The sequence below is a fragment of the Camelus dromedarius genome, chromosome 1, assembly GCF_036321535.1.
Source record: "Camelus dromedarius isolate mCamDro1 chromosome 1, mCamDro1.pat, whole genome shotgun sequence".
NCBI lineage: Eukaryota > Metazoa > Chordata > Mammalia > Artiodactyla > Camelidae > Camelus > Camelus dromedarius.
The window spans coordinates 109,104,073-109,123,543 of NC_087436.1; the positions used below are offsets into that span (position 1 = coordinate 109,104,073).

The 19,471-nt window shown below is 36.1% G+C and overlaps 1 protein-coding gene across 3 annotated transcripts in view; it reads right to left on the minus strand.

Annotated features, from left to right (window-relative positions):
• SLIT2 (slit guidance ligand 2) overlaps window positions 1-19,471 on the minus strand; it is a 347,629-nt gene that overhangs the window by 114,870 nt on the left and 213,288 nt on the right. For 2 of the 3 annotated variants that reach the window (XM_031436793.2, XM_031436800.2), the window contains exons 6-8: window positions 10,013-10,084; window positions 4,365-4,436; window positions 1,572-1,735 (exon numbers count right to left, since the gene is read on the minus strand). In XM_031436793.2, the coding sequence (XP_031292653.1) occupies window positions 1,572-1,735; window positions 4,365-4,436; window positions 10,013-10,084 (308 nt within the window). Of the gene's footprint in view, window positions 1-1,528; window positions 1,736-4,364; window positions 4,437-10,012; window positions 10,085-19,471 lie in introns of all 3 variants that reach the window. The other variant, XM_064487795.1, reaches the window with a different exon arrangement.

A 19,471-nucleotide genomic window follows, 5' to 3' on the forward strand; every position in this document is an offset into this window, starting at 1 on the left:
GTTGACTCTCAATAAGAAAACAGATGCCAATACGTATGGGGGGAAAATAGATGATGCTAAGTTTGATTGTTTGGTTAGGTTCACAATGACTGCTTTCTTTGTTGTAATAACTGGTACCATGTCATTCTGTTAGTTTTAACGATGCCCTAGGTGGTTTCCTTTTTTTGACTTCATATAGCTTAAAATTTTAGCCGAAGTCATTGCATGCAGGTATATATTTTTACTACTCAGATTTGAAATTTTGCTGTTCAAATGGTGAGCAACAGACTGTCAGGCATCCTGTACCAAGTGGGCCAATGCTGGGCTTGTCCTTGCAGCGGAGACAGCCCTCTCCGACCTGCAGGGAAAGGGCCCCCATGCTGGTGAGACGCAGGGAAGAGGCTGCAGGCCAGTTACTAACCCGATCCCTCTCAATAAACTCTCACACTGTACAAAAATAGTTTCAGTCTAAACAAGAAACGTGAACTTGCCTTCTTCCTCATCTAGAAAACAGGAAGGAAAAAGTGAAGAGAGAAAAAAGTGGTTAGTAATGAACTGTTAGTCATTTCATTATTCAACTTTTTTTTTATTTAAAGCAATCAGACCTACTGAGAACATTTCGTGACATTATAAGAAAATTTTGTTTGGGTTACAAAAAGCATGAGAAAATACATAAAAAGGTCTAAAGGACAGCAATAAAACAGAATCCTGAACTAGCATGTCTTCTCACTTTCCTTTAAGAAATTGCTATTTATGATCCATTATATGTACTTTAAAATTTCATTTTATTGTATTTTGAACAGACACTCCCGAAGCACACAAAGCCCTAGCTCTACAAAATAATTATATATTACTATTTGTATAATATATTAACATACAATTTATGTGGACTGGGCATCAGACTGCCTTGGTTGGGATCCTTGAACTCAATTGTATAACCTTGGACTTTCCTTTTCTCAGCATTTTAATCTCTAACAGAAAGATAACATTACATTTCTCCACAGCTGTTATGAGGGAGGTAAAAATGAGGTAAATATATGTGACATGCTTAGAGTGGTGCTTAAGCACATAGAAAGACCTAACTGAACGCCTTATTTTTATTTTCAGATTTTTGTTACTATAGGGCTAGTCATTTACCTCTTTTAGGTAGAACGGAACCACCAGTATGTAAAGTATTTTGTCACTTTGCAACTATAGTTCTATTAATTTTTTGACTTTTGCATCCGGGATCCAGGATTAGTTCAGCATTTTCCCCATCATTAACATAAAAGTAGATACCAATGGTTACTTCAAGGGAAAACAATGAACAAATAGAACCATAATCTAGGAATGTCTTATATTTCTCTTGGAGTGAAAACTGGAACCTCTTTCATCATAACTTAGGCACAAGTCATCAGAAGTTGCCAATCATGCACAAACGTGTAGAGCGTCTGACTGTCTTCGCCGGCACAGAGGAGCTCTGCAGAGTGATTAGTGCGCCCCTGCACATGTTAGTGAGCAACAATGAAACCCTGCAAGAGCATGCACTCTGCACAATTCCTGACATCACAGCAGACAGGAATACGGGAACGGGAAGCTTCTTTCCCCCTTACCGCTGCAGACAAACTCCCGCTTTTGAACCTCAGCTACATTGTGGCCCCGCAGGTGGGACGGCCCCATACACTGCGTGTAGAGGCCCACCCGGGGCCGCTGGCGCAGCCAGTCGGAGAGCCAGGCCAGGTGGCAGTCACAGTACAGGTTGTTCGAATGCAGTCGACTACACGAGAGCAAAGAAGTTTAAAGCAAGAAAACAGAAAATAGTTATTTTGAAACTAGGCAAATTCATTCATAATAACATATCACTTTCTCTCTGATAACATATAAGTAGGCAGAGCTAAATAAGTGCCAATTGAATTATTTTTCTAAACATTAAACTGGTTTCCAACCACAGACTGAGGTCCCTCTTCACCTACCTCTGAGCTAAACAAATATACAGAAGCTTGAACATGACCCTAAAAACCTTTTTGATTCAAAGGGGCAAAGAGACACAAATCAGCCCAAGGCAGACTGCTCTGCAGCCCCGACATGCTGACAGCCCGCTGTGGTGGGGTGGGGCAGTGGGGAGGTCAGGGGTCAGACGGGGGGAGGAGGTACGTTCATAAAAGTTGTGGCTCCCAGTTTGAAGTACCAGTTAGCCTTGCCAGTATTCGCTTTGTAGAAAACTGCTTGCAAAACCTTTTTAGCAGGTCACTTTCATATATATATATATATATTTTATTTTTTGCTGAACCAGAGAGAATAATAATTCAATATAAACCACTTCTTTTTCACATCCCTATTCTGATTTCCTTCTTTTTGTTTAAGCGCAGGAAAGGGGATTAGCTGCTTTTGGCTCTTGGGGACATATCCTCAAAGAATAGGACCTGAAATTAAAAGACATAAATGGCTGGGAGTGAAGGAATTAAGCCAGCCCCCTCTCGGCTGGCAGGGATCCACAGCAGATCATGGGTCCCGTCCAAGTGGCAAATAGCACTTCTCCATTAATAAAATATCAGACAAATGTATCCACTAAATTAGGTAAATGACTTCAAACTGCCTTTTATGTTTTCTCAAACTAAAGAAAAGGACATCCAAAGCTATAAATCAAAGCATCATTCCCAGAATCATCTATGACACAGTAATACCATTTTAGTCCTTTTTAGCTGATGTGCTCAATTCTAACCCAATAACAGTAATGGATATTAAAACATGGAACCCAGTCCAGAAAGATAATTGGACCATAAAAATGGAATTTTTAAGTAGCAATGATAATATAGAATAATGAAACAACCAAAGCAAGGGAATTTAAAGTTAGACGACTGTTTTACATTCTCCTTGAGCCTGGAGATATGGAACAGACTGTCTCGCTCAAACTAGACGGCATGCCACAGGACAAAAAGGGACATTTTGGGAAGGCTGGATGACCTCTGGCAAAGTTTGCTTGGAGGGCAGAGTGGCATTCTTTGGAGGCCACAAAACACATTCCACATCATTGTTCTCTAAATATTTCCATCTAAACCAGGCACATTATGATGATTCAATTAGATGTGCACACATCAGAAATGAGAAAGGAACACAAAAATGTAAAAACCTGATTAGTAAGACAAACTGTAGTGGATTTCTACAGGAAAATAAAACCCACTGTCAAAAATGCAGATGACAGATGTTTTTACAGTCTTTAGACATCTACAGTCTTAGGTGTTTTTACAGACTTAGTAAGTCTTAACTTACAGGCGTTAGTTTTTCAAGGATTGAAAGCTTGATCAGTTTGTTTTTAAAAAAATTAGCTAAAGCTAATGAGAAACCAATTTCATCAAATATAGTTTGAGTCAACTGGGCTGTTCATCTGGCCAGATTAGTCTTAATCTAACAGCCCCAAGAAAACAAAATTTAGTTACGTCTACTTACTTTTATAATGACTGTAGTTTGCTAAATTGTATTCCAAGGAAATTATAATAATGATATCCTGTAAAGAGCTAAATTTTTGTGAGAAAAAACGACACTGAAATTGGTGCTATCTAATTCATTAAAAAGTGGTGATCTAATTAATTTTTTATTGGAGAGGAAATAAATGTTATGCTTTCAGTGATAATAAAAATATTTTGAAAACCTGATCAAAATATATTTACCCTACTTAAAAACACACTTTTGTCAAGAAGTCCAATGCTTTGGTTATGTTTCCCAGCATGTCTCACATATTGTATATATTTTTTAGGTCAAGGTGATTCTGAAACCCAGTTCAAATGAGATTTATCTCTGAAAATGCTTTCACTAAATACTCCACCCTGGGTTTTGAGGATTAATTTTCCTCTAAGAGAAGAAGATAGCTGTAGCAAATACTTTATCAGAGAATCCTTTTTATTCACCTAAAATATTTTAATGTCCATCTGTAACCCCTGAAAAGATATATTTAAATATAGACGCTGGCACAACCTTAATTATAGAAGCACTAAAGGGTGAGGCTGTAATTTTACATTACAAAGAGTACTGCAGGGCCAGTTTAGCTGTATTAGGATTGCTGGTTGTACAGTAATAAAATCATAAAGATTTACCATTTATCATTTCTGACAGCCAATCAAGGAGCTTTCCATTTCTTAATGAAATGTGACCTCCACAATAGCTCAAAGTAAACGTTTTTCTACCCGCCTCAACTTCCCGTAACACATTATCAATTAAAAGAAAGCTTTCACGTTTTCAGAGTAATAGTTCATTTACTCAAATATCATATCTAGAACTTTTTAAAAAGCGGTGTTTCCCTTGTCTATCTCATGATGAGCTAATGGTACTGTTCTTTGCATACTAAAAATATAGCCTAAGGGGAATCGTTAATTGGTTAAATTGACTTGATGCACATTGCAGCTACTTACAAGGTCCTAAGTTTGGGCATGTGGTTGAAACTTGCCACAGAAAGTCTAGTAATGTTGTTATTGTTGAGAGTGCTGTAGAGTAAAAAAAAAGTTAGAAATTTTAGAAATATGAATATTTATTGAGTACTCCATATATTAACAGAGAGGAAACTTCTTACGATTCTGTTTCTCCAAGACAGCAGGACAAGTACCTGGTAAAGACGGCACCAGGAATGCTCTCTGTTACACACACGACGGTAAATACACTTCACACTTTAACACATTCCTCTGCAGTCATCATACATTGATTACAAATTTATGGCTTTAGCCATAGCAGCTTCGACCATGTTGCTTTACGCCCTGTGTACATACATGTCTACTTACGATATTGGTTAAGGAATGAACCTGAGGCAGTCATGGCTGGAAAAACTGAACAATTACACTTCATTTGAGGGGTACTACGTATAACTGGTGTCTGAGAGTAAATGAACCAATGTGAATTCTCTGACTGAAATCTCACGGGAGTGGCGCAGAATCAGTTCTGACAGGTCCTGGAACAGAGTCCTGGTCACTGTTCTTTACTGCGGACATCAGCCGCTGCTGAAATTTGAGTAGTAAGAACAATATCTGTATTTGGTACTTGCATTAGGTAAGGATGAAGTGACATGCTGTAGCAGTACAGTAAAAGCGTAATATAGTCTAGCAGGTTTTAATTGCAGCCATGTATCCTGTTCTTTGTTCAGTGCTCGGTGATGGTGACCATGATTTCCTGAAGCGAGAGTCAAGAAGATGGGGGGTCAAGGGAGCTACGGTGAAAATAAGCATAATTCTTGCTTGGTTCAAATGTTTCCTACTTTCCCCTCTAACACAACAAGCATTGTTAGTTGAATTATTATGACTATACACTTCCTCCTCCTGTTTCATTCATCAAATATTTCCTGAATGATTCTTATTTTTATGGAAACATGGAACATTCTAAAAATAAATCAGGCACAAATCCTGTCCCAAAATAGCATATAGTCCAAATGGGGAGAGGAATTACACAAATCACAAAAACTCAAAGTGAATAAGATTTAGAAGAGAGATATCGTCCCCACCCCCTTTGGAAAAGTCTGATTGTGGCAGGACAGCGAGGAGACCAGTCATCTCAGGGCTGTGTGAGTAGAGTGTGCAGATGGCAAATGATTCAAGTCTAAAGACGATACAGTGGGGTGGTGACTAAACGAGGCAAGTTGCTGAAGGACACAAGAAAGGCAGGCTCAGGGCTGATGTTTGATATCAGAGAAGGGTCTCAATTAGAGGTTGCACATTTACTTGCCTACAGAGGCCAGGAAGACAATATGCATGAGAGAAGCGGGCGACCGATAAAGAAACACAGTGGAGAAGAGAGACGGAGAAGAGCAGATAGACAGCTGGGAACCAGGAGGACCTCGGTCAGCTAGTCATGCTATTCTCTGTTGTAAGCAACGAATATTCAGCTCCAAGGGACTGCTGCTCTGCTGCAATGGAAGGCTGCCAAATAATCTGACTTTCTCAAGAGAATCTAGAAATGGAAATTTTTAGATCAATTCTTCTAATTTTTAAATACTGGAAACTAACTCAAATATTGTAGAGTCTGTGGGTCAAGTCTGTTTGGATTAGGCAAGATACATCTGTAAGGCCACTTTAGGTCAGCTGGTGGCTATGACTATCAGTGGTGGGATGTGGGGTGTTCAGGGGTTGGGGGATTAATATTAGCGTCTCAGTAAAGGAGGGCATGACAGCTACGGATCTAGAACATTCACTGACTCTCTTTATGATCCAGTTTTGCAATGTATTGAATGATACAAGAATTAATCCAAGTGATTTGAATTAAGTCCACATAGAAAAAAAACCCACTTTATGAAGGACCTATAAAGCACCGAATTAGTTGGCTCATGTTATTCAAAACCCTCTAGCATTTTTTTCTGCACTCAAGTGAAATGAGATTTTTTTTCAAACACCATTAAAACATATCCTGATGTTTGAACTAAAAGGTTTCACTTCTCAAAGGGATTTGTTTTCAAATGACCCCTTTTACCACTCTCAAAATTTATGCTGACTTTATACAGCTAAAATCTTTAGAGTACACAGCATACTGAAATGTGACTTTGGGAATAACATTTTTTAAAGGAATTCACACTCACCAGACACACATTAACTCTGAACTATAGTTTCTTATAATTGCACACAAAAGAGAGTTTTCATTGCATGCAGAAGCCACTGGCTAGCAATTTGAAGACTTTTCTCAAACTATTGCAACAAAAAGAATAAATTATCTTAGTATTTTTATTCAGTGTTGATGCTGGCAAAGCAATATTGATACTAATACCTGGTAACTGAACAATATGTGAAACCAATGAGGTTATTTTGGAATTAATAAAAAGTGTAAGTGTTGATCAGGTATGATGAGCTGTATATGTTACGGCCATGATCAATTTCTATTCTGAAACAGCGTGGATTTATACACTGTCCTTTTTTGTTTGCAAACACTTTTTCCTGTATGAAAGTCTATTTCTATGTTCAGCCTGAAGATTTTCTCTTCGTAATGAGAGTGTATTCTTGTATGAAGGACGTCCTGGTGTGTAAATAAGAAATGTTTGTCTTGGTAGTCATGTAGGCCCTCTCAGACTTAGATCTTGATTTATTCTTTCTTATTCCCTAGTGCTAAGCGTAGGATTTGGCAGAGAGTCTAGTATTGAATGGATATGAATCACTATGTTTCAATTCAATTAAATTATGTCCATTCTATAGAAAAGAAAAGAAATTAACCATATGAAACTGGCAACTCAAGGGATATATTTTATTTCTGAACCTAGTGTCTGAAGCAAAAGAAAATATTGATCTTCATTTAGGTTCCAATGTTATTTTTGAGATACTATCTTCATAATAAGAAAGTAAAGTTCTAAATCCTACCAGTGAGACTTACACAAAACGTCAGTTTGTTATGAACATACAAGTGATGAACTGTCTCTGCTTTCTCTGCCTTGGCTTCTCCTTGAACTTTATTCAGTCTCTTCTTTAATAGATATTTTACTCTAACAAATTTTCATCAGTGGCCCAATATGATTACCCTCATCTTCTCCTGTTTAGCTTCAGTATATTCATACACTCTCAAATGATTCACGGATTTAAAATTAAAAAATAAATAAATAAAACAATGAGAATCTGATATTTAAGGTCATGTACAAATTCATGCTCTTGTATTAATTTCCATGTAATAAAAAGACAGATCCTAAAGAGTCATGGATTGATAACAGAAGCAAAACAAGCAACTTTCTTTCTGGAACCCTTCCAAATGGTAACTCTATTTTAAAAAGCCGCAGACCAGACATATATAATCGGTAAATTTTGATTTACTTGATGAGAGATTTGGGCTTAACAAATCCTACACTTTCCGGTACTCTACCCAACGTGGCCTTAAATGTTTCATTAATTAATTTCTTTAAAGATTGCATAAATTATGAGAATTTAAAATTAATATATATTAAAAGAATGTCTGCTTGACTTTATAATATTTTAATATAAGACATTAAAGTTCTTTTGAAAAAATTCACATTTTAAAATTAAATAATTTTAATTCTTTCCCTTTAGCAAACAAACTCTGAACTACCATTAGGTAGCTCTACGAGACCTATATATTAAGGTCCTCAAAAGAGTTCCCAGCATTTTGGATTTTCATTTTAATGCCATGAACCACAAAATGTTTATCACTTTTGGCTGTGTTTCATGATAGTGGGTCTTGTCACTTTCTAGGCATTTTGCTAACATGACAAAATACATGAGGCGATTGCATTTTCCTGAACTTACTGTTTCTTAAAACAATGATATTAGTTTGTAACAAAAAAAAAAAGCAAACGAATATTACTATATTTGTGAGTAAAGTGTTTTCAGTGCCTAGCACAGTGCTTGGCACATCGTGGGTACTCTCTCTCTCTCTTTACATATATATATATATAGACTCTCTCCCTCTATATGTAAAACACTCAATATATCCTCACTACATATATATTAGTTATTCTATACCTGATAAGTATTTTAAATTCTTTTATGTAATAAAAATGTAGGGATTTTAATTAATTCAAAACATTCAGGAGGGCTTCCATAAAATGTCTGGTGTCATTCATATTCCTAGTTAGGAACACTGACTTAGCAACAAATTCTTTGATTTGATCTTCTCTGTTCAGTTACATACCACCTGAGGTAGTCCCTGCACATTCATGACATTGACTGTGGTTTGACATCAGACCACCATGAAATCACAGTTGTACCCCAATGATTCTGACTCTGAAATAGCATCAGCGAGCTTCCTATATTAAAAATGGCTCTGGAACACAATGTAAGAAGTGGCCTTATAATTACAACATGCATGAGAAGCACTGAATGTTTTTCCTTTAGAATAAGTTAGGTTGTTATCAACAGAAACAAAGGTGGTCTCTTATGTGGTTAGAGAACAGTATACATTCTCAGAACAATTCATCTCAACCAACATATTCTTACATAATTCTTTAAAAGAAATTAATAACTTAGCAGCACATGACACAGCTAGAAATTCTATTCATTTACTCGCAATCAAAACCAAAATCACCTAGAAAATAATACTCAAATAAGCCATTCTAGTTGAGACAATCAACTGTTTTCAGAATTACATTCTGCTCTTTAAACTCAATGTATAAAGCAATGGAATCTCTTGTTTTTCAGGAGGATTTCATGATGTCTGGATAACTTTTAACGAATGGACTAAAAATTTAAAATCACTTCACATTTAATTCAATTTTGGATTTCTGAACAAATTGAGTCAGCGATGATTTATAGCACAGAAGATAATTTATTGTGGGGAGAAATCGGTAAGTGTACTGAAAAAGTTAGAAATAGGAATCCTTGGGAAAAATTACAGAAATGTGTAGGCGGCTTAAACGGCTTTAGTGACTCTAGATTTCATTAATTTTATTTTTCACTAAAATTTACAATTTCATTAAAATTACTTTTCTAAGTCAAAGGTCTGTAGAGTTTACTCAGTTGTCCCTAACCAATTCTGTCAGCCATGTCTACCCAGCAAGGAAAGACAGAGAGTGCCAATTACAGTTAAAATCTGTGTCGTGCTTCACAAAGTCAGTAGTGAAGACTTTAAAATGGACCCAATGGGCAGCTTATTAAAATTAGAAAGTACTTTTCAAGATAACCTTACAAAGATGATAAGTTATCTAGTTACGATGACATTTTCAAATGAGAAATATCCTTCCATTGTATAGCAACTAAAATATACCAACGTATCAGCTGCTAAGGTTTATTTTTTGTTGTAATTTCTCCTATACAACTGATGTTACCTTGATATATAGCAACTCGGAATTCTCACGAATCCTGTGTATAAGACTATTTTATTATAAGGAGAAATACTTAAAGACAACACATGTGAACATTTGGGTTTCCTCCCTAAATTAGACAATTTGACCCAAGCATACAGATAAGATACGCAAGGTTTTGCACACACATACATTTCAACTCATCTCTGTACTCGCTGAGTTATTTAAGGTTTGTCTTTAGGAAACCATTTTGACACAAGGTTTTAAGCTAACAGATAAGCTTCCACATTAGCACTCCCCAGACACAAAGCTCCCGTTAAAAGAGTACGAGAAACACGCCGTACTTACAGCACTTCCAGGTCCCGGAGAGCCCTAAACGCCCCGTCTTCAATACAGCTGATCTGGTTGTAATCCAGCTGCCTGTTAAACAGATTAGAAGAATGTATGTGAAATACTGGACACTGGCAGGGTGAGGTGAAAGGAAGGGCCCCTGGAGCCCTGGCTGCACCAACTGAAAAGCTCTCACACATACACTCATCCGCTTAAGAATGTCACAAGCCATTCTGGCTTCAGTGCTGCCACTGAAATCTCTTTTTGTTCTGAACTGTCTGTGCAAATAGCAGCCCCTGGAAAGCTCCAGTAAATAATAACTGCACCTTATATTAAATGCCATAGGAATGCAATTTCATTACATCAAGAAAAGCTATCCATTAAGAGCTTTCAGCGTCATCTTGCTGAAACAATTTCATTAAGGTAAAGGACTGTAAATCACTTAATGTCACATGCACCCCCTCAGTGACCTAACAGAATCCATTTATCAGAGAAGCCCAGCTGCATGTTAATTTCACTATCCTTGGCAAGGAAGAGCAAAACTACTTTTAGGTTTTCTTCTTTTAAAAGCAGTTTTCCTTCAAGAACTCCAAATCAAGAAAGAGAAATGACGTCCCAGCTATCTCCTTGCTGTTCGCAACCAGGCATACACTTTAGAAAGCTACCAGTCGTTTTACATGAAGCTTCACCACTCCCCTAATTTGCACTGTTAGCATTAAATGCGAATTATCGGCACTGCAAACATGACATGCTTTTCAGTTAAGTAACTTCCCAAATTATACCACTCTCCAGAAAATAAGTTTTTAAAATCTTAAGAAATTTTCAATAAGTTTGCTTTTATCAAAGATGCTAATTTCAGCCCCAAACACTAAGAAACATATATGGCAGCAACTTTGTTAAAATATTACGTGTGTCTGCAATAAAATGTTTAAAAGCTGTATCAGTTCATTCTAAATAATGCAAAATTCAAATGAATACATCTTTTCCAGCAGTTTAAGTGGTCATTTGCTAGGATTCAATGATTGACAAAAAAAAAAAAAAAAAAAAAAAACAAAAACGGCTGTTTCAAACTTGTTTGCCTGCCGCTTGTTTTTGGAATTAAAATTTCCTTATTCACATTAAGGAATTTACTTGGTTGAAATGGACAAGTACTAAATTCCACTGCACTGTCCTTTTTTTTTTTAAAGCAGTTTTTATTTAAATACAGTAGCTTGATGCTTAACGATATTATTATTCCAGTAAAGAAAAAGTATTTTAATGCTTCACTTGAGATAGAAACAAAATGTTTGATGAAAGAGGCAGGTGAGCTGTCAGCTCTCCATGCATCGGGAAGGGGTGCACATGTACAGGGTAAGACAATGATCATAATACAAATGAATCTTGTCCTTGTTTCAAGTTCAAAATTCACGAAAGGGTTCATTCACATTGGAGGTCTGATCTTAAGGAGCTGTTTAAATTGCCATTTCTCTCATAAGACTTCTGAATAAAGGCGCAATGATTTAATCCAGTGACTTTCAGTGGGGCCTCTTCAAATTCCTTACTTTAGAAATTATGTACACAGAGAATGTCTCATGAAATATACATCTCACTTTTACGAAGGTCTCCAGGGGACGCAATCATACAAGAGACTACCTTGATGCCATGCAAATGGTACAATCTAAGACATGTAACATAAAAAAGGTGAGCCCTGGAGAAGATACAATTTTATTGCTTGTATAAACTAAGGCTTTCCCCAAATAACAGCTTGAACCCATGCTACTGTAACAGCCGAAAGCATTTCTGCTCATTAGGAAGTATGCAGAAGTATAATTTTATTTTCTAAGAAGACTTTTAAAGACTCATGATGTAATATGGCTGCTGTAGTTCCAAGAAAACACTTAGATTCTTGAGCACTTTTGATTTTTACAGATTAAATTCATTTAACAATTAAGTTAATAGCCTTTTTTATTTTAAAGTGCTAAATATATATCTACACTACTATTCTCTAACCCCCTTAAACAATTTATCAAAGCCATTTAAATTAGCACAATGGCATGAAGTGTTACCCTTGACACACTACAAAAGAGAAATTGTTTCCAGACAAATTGGCAAAATCTTTTAATGCTATCAAATTTGCCTAATGCAGTCTCCAGGTTAATCTGTAAAAGGGTGAGCTGTATGTTTGCCCATATCTTATTATCCTTAGCTGTCAATGTATAAATCAGTGCTGACACAGCTTCTTTTAAATCATGCATACTATACACAAAGGGGAAGCCCTAGCTTGCCAGAAAGCAAGCACTCAAGCAGATCTTATCCTACAAGTACCGAGAGGCAGGTTACTTTCTGTGTACTGCCCGGAGCTGAGATGCTGCTGGAAACTTCCGTAATTTCACCCTCTTTAACACGGCTCGTGGTTATGTGCTGCTTCTGATTCTGAACAGAAATCTAAGAAAGCTCTTGTCGGTGCTAAACCATTAAGGCTTTTTGGCTCTCCTAGGACCAAAGTTTTCCCTAAAAGTTTTCTGAATGCCATCATCTCTCAGTTCCAGTACCTTCTAAGAAGGAAGGTAGTTGTGAAAATTTTACTCATAAGAAAGAACAATGAAAATTAAAGCAAATAGTTTTTTTCAGCCCAGGGTAGATTTTGTCGTCTTCACAGGAGTGTTTATGGAAAGGGTTGAACTCGTGTGCCTGCTCATGAGAAAATCTCTCTGCACAAACACCTCCATTTGTCTGCATATGGTTCAAGATAAACAGTGTCAAAACGATGCAAAAGTGTAATTTATTTCAGGGTTTCTGGGCAATTTTTCTGCACCTTGTTTCTCTCACGCTGCTCACGTCCCCCTCTGCTACCTTTCCAAAACCCGGGCACTTCTGCTTTCTGTAAACAGGAAAGGATCTGTTCTCAGCCACAAGTTCAGTGACGTGCTGACCCTAAACAATGTGATTACAAATTGTACCACGGAATTATTCTGAATTAAGGAATTAGTAAGAGGAAATACGTTTCACTTCTCCAAAAAGTAATGTGACAACTATTGACCAGACGTAAGTAAATATGTTGATCTTTGGATGATAAGAACGCTCGGTACATTAGAGAGAGCTTCAGGGTCCTTCATTAGTCCAGGGTGAAGTGAGCAAGCCTTCTTCTTATTTTCTGGCGAGAAAGAGTGGTACGGACAATACTGTTGGTGGTTTCTTTCAGACTTTAGCCCACACATCTCTGCACAGACTTCTGTGTCTTCTCCTCCTTATTTCCCACCTTCAGTCCTCCTCCTGTTCTAATACCAAATCCCCCCACCCCCATCTGAGTCTTCACTGTCCTAGTTTGTAAATGTGTGTTTAGAATCAACTGCTTTATCTTTCATTTCATGAAAATGATGTTGCTATAAAAACAGATTATCTTTAAAGTTTCTCTCAGCATTAACATTCTATGATTCCTTTTGCAGCGGTAACCACTCCTCTTCTGATGCTCTAGAATAACTCGAGACTGCCTGTGTTATTTTCTCCTGGCACTGGTAAATTTAGTCTTATACAATGCAGTATGTCTTTATTAAGAGAGCTCTCACTCACGTAAAATTTCTAAAGCTGATCTGATTTTCTTTAATGCTAAAAATAATTCAGCCTAGTTTCAGATTTTGATTAACTCTCAGTATGAGAGACAATATATAACGTTGCTAAATATAAACGTAAAAAAAATGACAGCGAAGGTTGAACGTTTGCTTACGTGGCATCCTGAAATATAACTGGAGACACTGCATTCTGTTACTTTTAAGTTTTTTTGAAATTTCCAGTTTTCATTTTTTAAAAAATTTAGACATCATATTGTTTGAATTTCACACATGAAACTTATCTTCTTGCATTAACTTTAGTTGGTTCTGTCCCTATCCATAGAAAATTCATATTTCAGTGCAGCTTCCGAGTAATAAGACCTTATTACTAATTGATATTCTTTTTGTAAGAATTAGAATGCCATAATATATACTTAACTCTGAAACAATACTGAATATTAAAAAAAAACTTTAATAATTTCTAAGCCAGGCAGGGTCTCTCAATGTCTCAACAAAATTATTATGACTATGTTCCAGTTTTCCAGATTTTCTTGGGTATGAAAAATAGAAGTTTAGTTCATGTTTGTATTACTACTGTAAGATGGCAAACTCCAAAAATTTAGTTGACTTACAACACAGCAAAGTAATTAGAATCAATACTAGGGAAAAACAACACTTTGCTATTTGAAAAGAAATCTGATAAAACATAAATCAAATGGGAGAAAAAGAAAAAAAATACTGGTAAGACTATGGGCAGGGTCTCTTCTGTTTCTTCCCTTGTGTGTACAAAATTCAGGTGAATATCAGTGTCTAAATATACAAATCTAATGCCAGTAATGATTGTTTAAGAGCCAGTCCAAGATTTAAGTTACATTACATAGAGGGCATAAGAATAATTTTAATTAATCCATATAGAAATGAATATCCTAGAAAGAAGTTTCAGCAACCATGTCATTTACCTCGGCATAAAAGCACGTCTATGTCAACCTGGACGTTAGTGAAGAAAATAGCCAAGGAAAGGACTATTCTGAGGAGTGCAAAATAATTTACATTATTTGAGAATTTATCCTTTCGCAGTGTTTCAAGAAACATTTTATTTTTCTCATAGGAATAAAGAATCTCATTTTTTATTGGAACAATTTATAGATAATACCCATTTGATAATTAATTAGGAAAAGGCTAAAGAAAGCTGCAGGTGAGATGGTAATAGAGATTGGAGGAAAAACAAAGTTGACTTTCATGTTCTGGTAATCAAGGGAGGTGGAAATTGAAACCGGCAATAATAATTGCTAATATTTATTGAATGCCTAGTAAATGGCAAGGTCTGTAGATATACTCATCTCATTATTCTTCACAATAACTTGAAAAGGTAGGTATTATCATCATTCTGATTATATAGATGAAAAAGTTTAGGCTCACGGAAGTTCAATAAGTTATTCAAAGCAGGTAGTAAATATTTAGTGAAACCTCGATTCAAATTAAATGTATATATTGCTGAAGCCCTCACTAGATACAGAGGTGGCAAGGAAAACAGATTCAGGAGCTATTCATTCTGTGAATGGGATTTCAGCTGAATTTCTAATGGCCAAGTTTCAAGGAAGAGGCCTATTGATGAAGAATGTTACAGAATTTCAGAGAAGAGCTACCCTAGGCAGAAATAATGACATGTGAGGGAGGAAAAGAAAACTAAAACCAAAACAAACCCTGATCCCTAAAAAAATGGGTAGAATGCAGTAAGACAGAAAATAAAAGCGGGTATTCCCTTTGGAGGGGCCAGGTTCAAAGGACAGTTGTGAGCAGAGGCTCACAGTTAATGTCTGCAAGAGAGAGGCAATTTTGATTTGAACAAAGTACTTACGTGCAGATTCAATGGGAGAGGAGGCTGGGAGCCTGCCTGGAAGTCAGAATGCTGGGACAAGTCAGTATATAGATACCAGAGACTAGATGTTGCTTTATCAATAAAAGTCACTGCTCTCTCAGGGAAGAGCCTATATTCCTATAGGCCCCTTAGAACTATGACAATATTCTGCTAAATCCCCAAGGCTTTGCCATAATGCGTTTAACAAAGGGTTTTCGTTTTTGTTTTAATAAACTGAATAATTTTGAACCAGGTAGTGATGGGATGAAAAAAAATGCATTATGAAAACAATCTGGCTGCAATGTTAAAATGATCTAATGAGAATATAACCTGGAGATCGAAATTCAATCAGCAGGTTATTGTAATTGTTTAGAGGTAGCAAAGTGTGGCTGTCTAGGGTCGGGTAAGCAAGAAAGCTAAAGACCCATTCTGTCTCAAGGACAATGTGGCAGCCACAGAAATATCTTGCCAATTACTATTTTATACATATGTGAGTTAGAATCCCAACAATCAAATTTTCTTGTGTTTTTTTGTTTTGTTTTTTCTTGTTCTGGAAAATGTTTATAAAGGTACGTTATACAGATTCACGTTTATATGAGAGAGTGCCGTCACTGAAGAAAAAACGCTAAGGCACCTTGGAGATGAAGCAAAGCACAAAGTTGGAGAGGTTATTTGTAGCAAATTTGACAACAGTTGTCGGGGATTATCACAATTCAGTGTGCTTTTATAGAGTGAGTTCAAAGTAGGCAAATTATAGGACCACGGACAGTTCCCATGTTACTGATGGTGTCGCATGCTGAATTCCTGACACATTTTACAACTAAGAACCCAGACAACCATCAGTTGCCGGTTGTCCCTTTTGTTCACAAGCAGCATTTTGGATGTTAAAAGGACATCTAGCCCTCGTAGTATAAAATTCAATTTCATTTGCTATCTGTCTAAATGAAGAGCCCCCTACACAGGTTTGCTCATTCAGAAGGTTCTATGTCTCACCAAAGACCTGATTATGGCATTAAACTAACACTGAAGATAGCAGGCTCCTTAAGTGAGAGACTGAACTCCTCTTCAAAGTCCCTTCAGCCTCAGGCTCACTGAAAACACTCTAGGAATGATCTGGGGGCACTAAAAGTTACAATCTCAATTTGGTATCAATGGATTTCATTTTTAGGATAATTATGTAAAAAGTATGCACATAAGTATGACAAGAAATGTAATGTACTAAACAGGAAAAGTAGCTGATCATGTTAGACATTTTTTAATTAGGACTTAACTTACAGGATGAAGCTAACATCTTGCATTTGAATGGTAAAATATATAATACACTCATCTGACTATTATATATTGATTCTATATTAGGTGAGCAACCTTTGTTCCCTAGCATCATGAAGTATGCAGACGATAGAGGAAAGGAAACCAGTAGAGTGATATTTAAAACCAGAGAAGTGTGAAACTTTGCAAAATATATGTCTTTCTGTGTACCTAGTTTAGAACTGTGAATTTTCCTCCTATGGGTTTTAATTGATCCATCAATAAAATAAATCAAAGATGACAGAGTTCCAGAAAAAATTAAATTTCTAAATAATAGAAACAGCTGTGTAATAACATATAGATTAACTCTCTCTCGTATTTGCCAAATCTTACAACCAATAATCACTGCATCCCAAATTGGGTGATTTGTTTCCTAAAAATCACAGCCATGCATTCTTGTTTCCCAAATGATACCATGACTTACTCAAAGAGAACCAAGCTAAATCATCTTGTAACTTAAACCCTTGTGTATAAATTAATGTATGTTTAAAAAAGAACAGATTTAAATATTTTCCCTAGCCTATTTTTTTAACCAAAAACAGGGAGTTTTCTTGGAAAAGGAGAGTGACTCATAACAGATGACAATTTAATGGAATTGGTATAATGCAAGCAAAGGGGAAAATAATGTATTTATGAATGGTAAACAGTATAGTGTAGAACAAAGAGTACATTTTGAGGATGTACTGCAACACAAAAAAAGAAGAAAAAACAGTATATCTAAAATAATGCTTGTTGGAATTTAATCATTCTAAGTATTCAGGCTGAACTCACAAAAGAAACTGATGTTAAAGTATATTAGAGTTTGCTTTCATGATGTGAATAACTATTAGCAATCTATTTAATTTTTAAGTACATATATTTGTACATTTTGCTTAAATCCTAGGATAGCATGACTAGAAATATTTTCTCATAAAAACAAAAGACTCTGGGAAATTTTCTGTACTCATAAAATACATAGAGAATAAGTTTACAAGTCTCAGCAGTAAAGTAAGGTATAATCTGAATATTCTCCTAAATTATTCAATTAAATGGAAATGCCTCATAGATACTTGAAAACAAAACAAAACAAAACAACAGTGTAACATGTCTCCATTCAAGAATTGATCAGAGGGAGATAAGGCTTTATAAATCAGTGTTAAGTATATTAAATACATATACAAAGTTTATCAAGAAAAATCATATAAACATTGATTATCATTTTGGTGAGGCATCACTGGGTAATGATACGGTATCGATACTTGAATTCATACTTGTTTGGAGAGTTTAAAAACACAGATGTAGATCCTATGCAGAAGCGTTGCCAGCGACTATGATAAACAGTATAATTTAGCTGATATTTTAACATGATCTTGTTATTCTCAGATCTCACTGTCTAAAATGCCAGGAAAAAGAAAATGGTTTTAAGCTGCAACTGGAGAAAACTGGGTAATAATATAAAGTTGAAAGGGTTTTAATCCAGTTTGGAAATTAATAGAGGTAAGCAAAAAAGTTACGGGAAGTTCTCTCCGAAGATGTTTAAGAGCAAGATAAATGTCCATCTGTCTAGGATAGTTTTATTGTGGCTTGCCTGGAGGAAGAGGAATGAGATCTGCTAATTTGCAAAATTTCCACAGCATCAATTTCATGTTGTCAGGATGCTGCCTTGAGCGTATTTAGCCAATCCACACGATCAAAGCAAGTGCTTCCAGTGAAAATCTGATCACTGGAATTTGCTCTAAATAAGGCCTGAAAATGGGGGTAAATCCAATAAACCCAGTACAGTGCACCCAACTGATCTTTTAGACACTGCTTTGCAAAGTATCGGCTTGATGCAACTAAAGTACACATTCCTTCTGAGCAGCCTTCTTCTTCCTCTTTAACTCTGTGAATGACTCAGAACACTAGCCATCGTGGCACCAGGCCGGGTTGTCCAAGTTATAAACGCACACACTGGAATGACGGATAGGACCAAAGCTCCGTGTCTCTCCTTCTCATATTGAATACTAATAATATTATTAATGTCAATATCTATGGACTTTATTTTAAAGTCATTACTTGATGACCATTTACCATGTTAATAATAATATGAATTAAAATTTACTCTCAGTTCTAACATATTTTTACCAGGTATCTTTCTTAACTTTTAATGATAAAACTAAACCTCACACAAAGTCCCAGGCAATTGAACTTTTTTTTTGAATAATGTAGTCTGAACTATTTTTAATTATAGCAAAATGCCTTTTAACTGTAAACTTCTGGCAAATTGTAAATATTATCCCATTTAATTAAATGAACTTATAAATGCACCGTGGTGTTTCAGTGTTGTCCTCGTGGCCTTTCATTCTCTGAAATGAAAGGCAGTAAGATCAGCAGGCTTTGCATTGCTCTTAATAAATTCTTTCTCAATTCACCTTTACCTACCACTACTCACCAACACACGATATAAACCAGCCTTGTAGAGTCCTTTATATGTTTTCCTTCAGTCTTTCTTTTCTAAAATATTTCCTGGTAACTTCAAGCAATCCTGTTACCTGTTTCTTTCCTCAGTCCCTGTAGCACTGAATAACTTGTTTACAAATGAAGGTCTTGTGTATATTCATTTAGTACTTTCTGATGTATTTTCTTGTTGCGTTTTGTAGCTCGGTGTCTAGTTGACCCGGGATAAACACGGGTCCAGTGTATCTCTTTCTCAGGCTGCAGATTAGTTCCTGTTTTACTTTCCCGTCTCCTTCCTGTGTGCCCTTTTCAGTGCTAACCTCTAGCACTTGATTAGTGAATACTAATGAAACAGTAGACTGTATTTCA